Source organism: Strigops habroptila, chromosome 10 (assembly GCF_004027225.2).
Source record: "Strigops habroptila isolate Jane chromosome 10, bStrHab1.2.pri, whole genome shotgun sequence".
NCBI lineage: Eukaryota > Metazoa > Chordata > Aves > Psittaciformes > Psittacidae > Strigops > Strigops habroptila.
The window spans coordinates 8,447,423-8,458,464 of NC_046359.1; the positions used below are offsets into that span (position 1 = coordinate 8,447,423).

Genomic DNA, 11,042 nt, shown 5'->3' on the forward strand with positions numbered 1-11,042 from the left:
GGGAGCAGATGAGGGGGGAGGCAGGGACTGGTCTTGTGAGAAGACACCAGCAGTGTCAGACAGAGCCAATTCCAGCCAGCTCCAGAAAGGACTAGCCACTGGCCAAAGCTGAACCCATCAGCAACACTGGTGGTACCTTTGTGAAAACATATTTAAGGGTAAAAAATTCTGCACAGCAGCTGTGAGCAGTGAGAAAAAGGTGAGAAACAGCCCTGCAGACACCAAGGTCAGTGAAGAAGGAGGGGGAGGAAATGTTCCAGGTGCCCGAGCAGATACTCTCCTGCAGCCTGTGATGAAGACTGTGGTGAAGCAGGTTGTCCCACTGCAACCCATGGAGGAGCATGGTGGAACAGACATCCTGCACCCTGTCAAGGAGACCATATGCAGCAGGTGCCCTGAAAGAAGCTGCAATCCATGGAGGGGAGCACACTCCGGAGCAGGTTTTCTAGCAGAAACTGCAGTCTGTGGGGGACCCAGGCTGAAGAAGTCTGCTTCTGATGAACCGTACCTTGTGGGAGAAACCCCATCAGGAGCAGGGAGACAGCACAAGGGAGAAGGAGCAGCTGAGGGGAACTGTTATAAACTGACTGCAACCCTTAATCCCCATTCCTCTGCACCACTCAGAGTGCAGCAGAGGCAGGGAGGTACAAGAAGAGTCAGGATTCAAGTTGAGCCTGGGAAGAAGTGGCTTGGGGGAAAAATGGTTTTAGTTTTGTCTCTGTTTTTTCACTACCCTACTCTGTTATCAATCATCAATAAATTAAGTTAATCTTCCCCAAGATGAGTCTGTTTTGCTCAGGATGGAAACTAGTCAGTGATCTCTCCCTGTCCTTATCTCAACCCACAAGCTTTTTCATCTTACTTACTTCCCCTGCCTGGCTGAGGCAGGGGAGCAAGGAAGTAGTTTGATGTGCACCTGGCAGCCAGCCAGGGTCAACCCACCACACTTCCTCAGAAAAGTCCCAAATCAGGGAAGAATTTGAGCATATCTTAAGTCCTCCCCCGAAGTTAAGGGAACTTAAGAATGTTTTCGGTTTTCCTGAGGAGTCATGCATTCCTGGACTGCATATTTTGTAACACATTCCACTACAAAGGAGAGTTTGGCTGTTTCAAAGGCCAAAGAACGAATAACACCTATCAGCAACTTTTATGATTTTAAATTTATAGACTTGCTATAAAACTGGGGTTTTTTAATTTCTTTTCTATTGAGCACAGAGATAATTAAAATAAGAGTATAACCTGAAGAAATGAAAATAACACAGGAGTTTTTTAAATGGTCACCATATCATAATGTTTTCCCCTTCTCCTTTTCTGTTTTCTTCCTGCTGTGATCTAAGACAGCTTCACAAACTCTGCATGTCTGCCAGGACACAAGCTTTCTGTCTGTGTATGCATACTCTCTGCTCGTCTGGTAAAGGAGCAGGAAAGATGGGGAGCTGCTGCTCAAGTTCTGGTAAGAAGCAGTTTAGCCTCGCTCCTTCTTCCAGAAGCATGAAATGTTCAGGGATGAGGGAGCTGAACAAGGAAGCCATAGGGAGCTGGGCTTAAACACAAGGCAATACAGAACTCCTTGGAAGCACAGTGTTTAGGCAGTGCAGGCTTGATGCTGAGGGAGGCATTTATTTGAACAGGGCAAACCCCTTGAAGTTAAGCACTTCTGTTCCAAGCTCCTAGAAAGATCCTCAAAAACTATGTCAGGGTAAAGTACAGCAGTTAACCTCCGGTGCAGAACATCAAGTTCACAAAAACAGCAGTGGAAGGCAAGTTGCTTCTTCCCAGCATGCCAAGCATTGCACTTCAAGTGTTTCCCACCCAAGTTTCTGTATTTTAATACATTCATACATATATATATATATGTATTTTTCCAAAGCACGATTATCTGCAATTTGCTTGGGAAAAATAAAAAGAGCTGCATGAAGATACTTAAAACCTGGAGGAGCCTATCAGAGATCATCCCCAGTGTTCAGTCCTGGGGACCACGTAGCCCCTCCGTTTCCTCATTTACTTTATGTGGGTTCATTAATCTAAGTAAGTTACTTGTGCTGCCAACAAGGGCAACATAACCAACACAAGTGAAACTTAGGGACTCTGCAAGTGAGCAGGACTAAACAGCAAACAAAAATTTACCAGAAAGTATACTGAGAATCTAAGCAGGATGTGGGCTACGCTGTCACACAAAGATAAGCAACCTGGATGGTTCCTCAAAAATAACCAGAGTAAACAACAGCAATGAGTCTAGGACAAGCAACTGTATCATGCTCATAGCCAATTTAATATTTGCTCTCATAAGCAACATTAAGTGCTTAGTCAAAGCTAATAAGGCCCACACATTACTGTCATCTAGCATCCTCCTCTATAAAAAACAAACCCCCAAAAATGTTTCTACAAAATCACTTCAGTGGATTATCTGGCTTGCTGCAAAAGTACAGGTGGCTTACCAAATAACAGAACCTGCATGTCTCCAATAAACAAACCTTCTCAAATATAAGTGTGTATGTTCACAAGTACGGATGCTTTTGTGTTTATGGTACATGAAATTGTGTACAGAACAGTCATGGACTATTTAAGGCAACTGTACATTTGAGGAACAGGGATCAGAGTCTGCCTAGTTAAGCCATTGGTCATCAATGCATGGCCTGTGAGAAATCTCTCAATGGCGAGATCCACACATCACTCCTGTGCACAGGAAATTAACATATTAAAAACTACAGAGGCAGCAGGGGCAGTAAAGCAGGATGCTGCCACCTGCACCATGGTATTTACCGAGCATCAAAGGCATGCAGCACTCTGGCTGATCGCCTCTGCACTGGGCATTTCAGGAACAGATCCAAACAGGAGTAGGTACTGAGTTCTCCAGTGGTTATTATTAAAACATTTCTTTTAGAAGACCCCAAAGAAATAGGGGAAGGGAGGAAGGCAGACAAAGGATTATTAAAGAGCTGGTATAAAACCAGGGTTGCGTCTTTTTTTTTTTTTCTTTTAATTGTGCTGGGAGTTCAAACATTCTCTTGATAAGAAAGAAGCTTTGGGGGTAGGAGGTGTCTCCTATGAAGACCCATGCTTTATGCTTGCCAAACACTCACCACTCTCATCTTGTTCTAAAAAACTGTTGACTACATTCACAGCAACACAAAGGTCAGCACAAGGTACAGGAACTGCCTATACTCTCAACAGACAAAACACTTTCCCCGCATCCAAACCAGCTTTATGTGTGAGGCAACAAGGAAACATGGATGACATGTTTAGTTCAAAGCTTTAAATATTTAATCCTCCTATTCTTACCCACAATGAGTTAGTTACAAAGTTAGACTACAGAAGTATCACCTTTTAACTCCAGTTCTGCAATAGACAGCTTTCCGCACCACTAACACATGTAAGCAGCTGTATCCAGGCAGAGAAGTTTCACATCCACTCAGCAGATCAAACTCATTATGGATAGGATTAGAAAATGGTGTAGATTTTTGTCAATTCTTTCCTGGATTTATCCATCACTCTCATATGGAAAGCTACAGCCATTTAGAAGAGGCTAGTGAAGTCAGCCTAATAAGATCTGTCTTGCTGTCCCCATCTTCCCCATGGAGAACTCAGAACAACACTCTTCAAGAGCTTGTGACACTCACATGGCAAATTCGTGGCACACCCAACTCCAGAACAGTACCCTGCCAGTTACCCAGGCTCCAGCTTTCAACACAGACCAGCACTTTTCATCCTCCTTTATTTCTCTTCTTTCCCGTGTTCAAGTTTCCATTGCAACAGCTTCTGACAGGCCAGTATAGAGAGCAGAGAGGGAATGGATGCATCCCACAAGGACCTTCAGTGGCAGCAGATAATGCAACAGGTATAAATGCAGGAGATAGAACAGCACATCTGGTTTGAACCAACAAACTCTATTTTCCCTTCACTTTTCCATTCCTCAAGAAATGAAAAGCAAGTATTCATCAACTTGAATGGCTCTGTACTATAAACCAGAAGCTGCAACTTTAGTATCAAGCTGACAGTATTTTGTGCATGTGCACACAAACATACATCTCTCATTGCTCCTACCAAAGAAGGAATTAAAGGCATTGCTAGATGCTTCAATAATCATCAGCACTGGGAAAAAGGTAATTTTCTTTCCTCTGTATCCTCCCATAAAATATATATTTTCTGGAACTGTGATTTACATTTTAGTAATTTTGGACAGCCTCTTTCAGCTTTTTCCCAAAAGTCTAATTCCTAATTTGTGTGGTTTTGTTGTTTTGTTTACTTCAGCCAGAAAATGCAACTAATGAATAACACAGAATTTGTGGCAGCAAAAATCTTAAAATCTGAAAAGTGGCAGAGATCAGGCATAAATCAATGAGATGAAAAAACCACCATGGTGGCGGTACTACTGGTTTACAAGTGGGATTTCACCACCAGCCCCTAAACTGGTAACAAATTTTCTACTGTCCCCCCAAAAAACAGTATAAATACTTTTAACATAGTGTCTCTCACTGAGCAGCTGTATGGCCTGTTGGAGACAACCACGTTCTCCCACTTGGTGGATCTGAGCCCCAGTGACAATGCTGACACAGACACAGCGGGTACATGGGACAGACCACATCCTCCATGCTTCTGAATCATAGGGATATGAGGGAACAGCGCTGACCTGTCTGAGAGGGGATAGAACAAAAGCTTCCAGTACAAATCACAAGACGTTGTTGATAGTGCTGGAAACAAAAAGTGCCATCCACCTGATTACAACTCCAAGCGAGCTATTAGTTTTTTTGATCTTCTATGACAGTAGACTGCCTCCTTCAGCTAATCCATTTGCATATTTTTAACTTATATGAAATAACATTCATTAGCATGCTCTCTGAATACTGAAGAAATGTTAAACAGAAAAACACTTGCAAGATTTTTTTTTAACCTCCAAGTATTAACTTAATTTGGCTGTATGCTATCATATGACACTTAAGAGTATGAACAAGATGTAGCCACACCAAGACAGGGATAAGCAGAATACTAATTAAGAGTTTTCTAATGCTTCTTTCTGTAGAAAATAGTTTAACTGAAGAATGAACATGGCAGGGAAGCTTCTAGATTTATTATTCAAAAAAAACCAACTCCTGCCTTAAAGAGGTAACACCCAATACTTAGGAAAACAGACGCCTTACAGCTGAGATGTGGTTGATATGGTTCCAAAAAATAAATGCCGGCTTCAGGGGAAGGCTCAGCTGCACCTACACACTAAACAATCAGACATCCAGATGCCAGGTAAAAATCCAAATAAACATGGTGGCTGCCTTACCACATTTCAGTGATCCCATTCTACACCAGTTTTCACTCACCTTTGTCTCTAAGACACAGGTGTTCAGAATTATTTTGCTGCACCATAAACTCAAAATACTTTCAACCTCCTCATCTTCCTGATCATCAGTCCCCTAACAGCCTGATTTAATTTGAGAACTTCAGAGAATAAAAGCCTTCATCACAATCCCCGGATTTACCAACTCCAATAATAAAGGGATGTTTCATTTTGGACCCGATTCAAATCCTGTTGAAGCCAAAAGAAATCTCTCGACAAGCTTCAACAGTCCTTGTTGTTCGGAAAACATCATCCCTCAAAACCAGTCAAATGAAATACAACTAATTAATGAACTTGTATTCTCAGCACCCAAAGCCAGGGCTAGTCGAAACCACCTTAAACTTCCAGCAAAATCATTCAGAGATAGTGCTTGATCCAACAGCATTCACCTTACTGGATGGCAAGCGTGCAGATGTTATAGTTCCTAAACACGCTGGTAAGAATCCAGTAACATATTTATAAATTTTGCACTAAATTAAGCGTCAGCTACATCAACACCTACCTGGATTTTTTACGTCTCTGCACAATTTCAGGTGCCTAAATCCTTTTAAAAGTCTTCCTTTGAGCATTTGTCCTGCTAACCTTAAATAAATTTGAGACAGTTCTGCAAGGCTTAAATTCAGAATAAATCTTTTCTCTGCCTCCATCTTAGGTGAAATGCAGTATTTATGCACGCTCTCAGAGGTACAGGCATAGGCGTGTGAAAACCAGTCACTGACACACTGAAGGCTCAATATAAAAACAAAAAATGTAAATGTCTGTGCAATTTTCAGCACTGCTTAAACATACCCTCAGAACCATAAGATAAACTAAAGCCTTTGTGATTTAAAGGAGGGAAACCTCATACATGATTCAAGTGCAGGTGTAGCCTGCTGCAGGCAGAATGCTTCCAGACCTTCCAGAAGTGCAAAGCAACATCTGTAGTAATGGTATATTCCAAAGTGCTGAAAAACATGGTTAAGAAGAGGCAAAATGTGATGTGTAAAGAGAGGGATAACGTGAAGACTGAGGGAAAAACAGGACACAGTTTAACTTTCATACAGTAGTTGACACTTGAAATGGATTAAAAGTCATGTGCCATTTCTACATACAGACTTCCCCCAAGTATGTTCTTTCCCCATCTTTAACAGCAGGGTTTAAGTCAGGTCTTCACCTTTTCCTGATAGGTAAAAAAAATTGCATAATCTGCTAACTGAATTGCACAGGCAAACCTTTACATTCACCTGGATCCTGCTGGGAAAATATGATTGAAATTTAACTTTTGCTGGTCAGATTAAAAAGAAATCTGGTGCACGTCAGAAATTTTTCAGACATTAACAGTCACAGATACACGTGAAATCAGTGTGCTTGTCCCTGCCCGCAGCTCCTAAACTTCTGCCAAGTGACCTCTACCTCCGACTTTCCAGCCTAGAACTGGTTGTCTTTCTCTCTTCCTGTTATTTATGCTACAGCCGAAACCTCAAGCCAGGTCAGCTCTTCTGCAAGCAGCAGCAAACGACTTCAGTGTTAAGCTCTTCATGGCAAGAATATAACAAGACAGACAGAAGGGCTAAAAGTGCCAACAGAGGCATAGGAATAAAAAGGCTTTAAGTTCAAAATGAAGAGCTTACCACTAACAGGACCATAACCCAGCATCTCCCAATTGTGGGCTCACTACAGTTGTTAGACTGCTCTGCCCAGATCCTAACATACAGTTTATTATGCACCTTTTCAGGAAATCCATTTCAGCCATCACCTTCTTCTCACATTACCAAACAAGGTTTTTTCCAGCATCCTCACCCTTGCCACACCATACAGTTATTCTCATTCATTTGCATTTCCTCTTCCCCCTCGACCCTACCATGTCTCTAGTCCAAGGCTCTGGAGGAGGACAGGGGAAAAGTATGAAAATTAAATGAGTCAGCAGCTTCTGAGCAGCACAGAACAAGCATCAGTCAGAGGTGCTCAGGGTACTAACAACACAGCCAGATGTGAATGAGTTTAAAACCACCAAACAACAGATTGGTGGGCAAACCAATCTGTTTCCCAAACACCTGAAACTGAGTCACTGGGCAAAGCCAGACTGCGGACTAAGCACTTGGGGAAAAACACATACTGGGCTGCCACATACCAGTGCCAAAACACAACAAAGTGTACAAGGTACTGCTCTCAGTCACATTTCTAGTTTGTTCACAAAAAAAGCCCACTGCATTCAGTACAGCTAAAATCAAACACACCTGAGGGGAGAGTTGCCTTGACTCACATACATAACATCTTCCGTAACAAAGAAGGCCCACAGCTGCAAAAGCTTTCACTGACTAAAGCATATGCACACTGCACTACAATGCATTGTTGCCCTCTCGTTCATCTGCTCCTTTCTCTGGGCATACCAAGAGCAGTAGCAGTGACACAATTAGTTAGGGAAGTGTTCTTCTACATCATGCAATGGATATTTGACTTTTTTAAATTTAAGCCCAAATTACTAATAGAAGTTCTAAGGTCCACAAGTGCACATTTGTGATACAAGTATATAATCTTGGTAACCTCAGCACAGCTGTGACAGTGTCTTCCTGCACTGAAGAGATTTCAAGGGGTGTTACTCCTAGTCTTCACCTTGCAACAATAAAATCAGGGTATACAACTGAAAACAGCAAGCCACCTCTTTTCAGCAGGGCAGAGCACAGGCATAGAATTCTCAGCCAGCTCCTGTAAATAAACCCTTCTCCTACACAGGTCTTCTCTGTTATGGAACAGTAAGTGCACTAAACTGTAAATGATGTACAACCGTTATTCCAGAAAAGCATGCCTCACTCCAAAGAGTAGACGAACACTGCTTCGGTGCCCCTGGATTTTGGCTGTACAGAACAAGACTTGCTAAAAGAAAACAACCTCCCCACCAAACTGATACCTCCCGGGTTTCAACACAGTTCAGCACCATGCTCTGGACACAGTGTTCTCTGTTCTGTGACTCTGTGCAAGCACTAACCTCACTCTGTAGTTTCTCCACTTCTGAAATATAACACTAAAAATCTGTTAAAGTGCTTGCCAACAACACAACCAAACTTTGCTCAAGAGCAACCTTTATCCATCAGCAGCTTACAATACCTCCTCTGTTCATTGCAGGCATTCTGATACATTCTTCCACATGAATCCTGGCCCTCTTGTCTTCCAGAAAACGCAGCCGAAGCTTCATTTTTAGACAAAGTTTATTCAGGCATTGTTATGCAAAACATCAATAGGAAAGAGCAACGCTATGCATAATATTTACACAAATTCCTAAAATGGATCAAAATGTATTTTAAACCACTATATTTGAAAAAACACGGCATTAGATCAGGTACAGCTTGAGACAGCTGTTTTTCAGTAAATGAGAGGAAACATTTACAGCACATCAACTGTTTTAGTGATCCATGCAGCCAGTCTTTACACAGAGCTAGTCCTTGTATACTATAAGCAGACCCCGGTATGTCTACAGTAATCCTACCGTTCACATCAGAAGTTAGAGAAGATGGCTGCAATAGTGTCTCTACTTCACCAGCTTTTAATTCTTTTGCAACTTAGAGTGAGGTGATTATCAGTACGAACTGCGGCTACAATCGCCTGGTACAACTTCCTGGGCTGGACACATCACTGGTTTTAACAAAATGCTTGGGGGATTTTTTTTTTTTACTTTTTTTAATTTAAGAATGTTGCTTGCATCCTTCCACCTCTTGTATTTTCAGTTTTGACATAGCAGCAAGGTTGCTCTCCAACACAAGCACCTGCATTAGGTACATCATTCTTAGGTGTCTGCACATGGTCCAGAAACACTTACAACTCTTAGAAATGCATAACAAAGATACAGATGAGAAGTCTCCATACGACATTGTTCAAACAGATGCTTTTCTTGGTTGCTTCTTTTCAGCCATACAAGCGCTCACTTGTTGAAATAAATGCTACAAAGGATTACTTCTTATTTAAACAATACCCCCCCCCCCCCGAGTTCTCCCTGCACCACATGGTATCGGTCGGCACACCTTAAGTCAGTTTGTGGCCGCTACCTAATTCGGCTTAAACATCTTTATGAAGAAACACAGGGAGATGAAAGGCTCCTACAACACGTGAGCACATCACCAGGGAGGCAGGCTCCCCTCTCCTCCGCCCAACCACCGCTCACGCTACCTCACCTCACAGGCAGAACTCTCGGTACCACGTTAAATACAGCCACCGCGACCTGTGACTGTGCACTGCACGCCCGTCCACACGAACCCCTCCCGCCACGGACAAGCGCCTTCGGGGAGCAAGAGCCAGCGAACAGGCGACCGCACCGGACCGTTTCCACGGCAACCGCCCTGCCCGCTCCCTCCCCCCGCCACCGCCAGCCCCGCCGGGGCAAGACTGAAAGGAAAGTGGAAGGGGCCGCCGCGACCGCCCGGCCCAGGCCGGCCGGCGGAGGGGGCCCCACCGGGGCAAGGCCGCCGCCGCCGCAGCTCCACCGTTTCCACGGAAACACCGGCGCGGGCCGCGCTCGCCACACAAAGGGGGCCCGCGGACGGCAGGAAAATTCTCGGCGGCGGCAGGAGAAACGGCGCGACGGGGCCGGGCGGCAGCGGCAGCAGCGGCGGCGGCTAGGGGGACCCGGCCCAGCGGCGAATAAATCAGGGAACTTCTGTCCGCAGCCCGCCTCCCGCCCCGCCGCGCCCCGCCTCGCCTTGCTCGCACACCCCGCCGCCGGCTGCCGGCCCCTCGGCTCGCCACTCCAGCGCGCCGGGAGGTGGTTGTTTTAGGAAGGGGGCTGGGGCGGGAATGCTTCGGGGATGCTTTTTCCGAATGGGGCACCAGGGCGGCTGGAGAAGGGCGGCCCCACACCTGAGGAGCTCGCTGGCCGCCAGGGGAAGAGCACGTACCTGGCGCCGCGGGACCTTGGCATACGCGCCGCGCTGAGGCGCCGGGAGCAGGGCGGCAGCCGAGCCGCACCAACTGCCACTAGTTTGCACGCGCCGGGAGGCGGCCGGCTCGGGCGGGGCCGCCAGGCTCCACCCGCCGGGCGGCTCCAGGAAGAAAAGGGCGCCCCTCGCCTTCCCTCCCCACCGGCGCCGCCATGTCACTTCCTCCCGGGGCGGCGGGAAGGGGCGACCGCTACACCGCACCGCCTTCTCCTGCCCTGCGGGGCGCCGCCCGACGGAGAGCGAAGCGAAGCGGGAGGGCTCCGCCGCTGGGGAGCGCGGGAACGGCGGTCGGTGCGGAAGGGCGGCTCTGAGGGGGGAAGCGGCTGCCCCCGTCCTCAAAGGGCCGCCGGCGTCTGGGCTGACGACTCGTTATCCCTTTTACGGGGCTAAAGGCGGAGGGGGCTGGCTGGGCCGTGGCCGCATGGGGGCACCTCAGTAGGGCAGGCTGTCGCGGCGTGAAGGGCACCTGTGTCTGCCACGTCCAGTAGCAACTGGGGAACAATACCAAGCCGATGGCCAGAGCGCTGTGGAGAAAAACGAATGCACATGGCAGTAATCCAAGCACCGAGTACCCTGACACACAATATTCCCTCTCTGCAAATGCAAACATTTGCTGTGGAGCTCTGACTGTGGAGTGAAAAGCAGCTTCCCTGAATAGAGAATAGCAAGAACTGAGTCTGTTAAACACCCAAAGCACTGGAAGGTGGTAATGCTTGGGATGACATACGACTAGAACAGCACCGTCACCTCTGCAGGGTGTGGGGTTGCTCCAGGGCTTGAAGCTGAGGAGCAACTAGGGGAGTCCT

General features: G+C 46.0%; 1 protein-coding gene across 3 annotated transcripts in view; it reads right to left on the reverse strand.

Moving 5' to 3' along the window:
* The window catches only part of AGPAT4 (1-acylglycerol-3-phosphate O-acyltransferase 4), an 84,090-nt gene extending 73,748 nt beyond the window's left edge, over positions 1-10,342 (reverse strand). The window contains exon 1 of one of the 3 annotated variants that reach the window (XM_030499224.1): positions 10,195-10,342. Coding sequence is in view for 1 of the 3 variants with exons in the window: in XM_030499222.1 (XP_030355082.1) it covers positions 8,414-8,426 (13 nt within the window). In the remaining 2 variants the exon portion in view is untranslated. Of the gene's footprint in view, positions 1-8,413; positions 8,433-9,474; positions 9,564-10,194 lie in introns of those variants that run through there. The other 2 variants (XM_030499225.1, XM_030499222.1) reach the window with 2 other exon arrangements.
* Between the last annotated feature and the right edge of the window lie 700 nt (positions 10,343-11,042).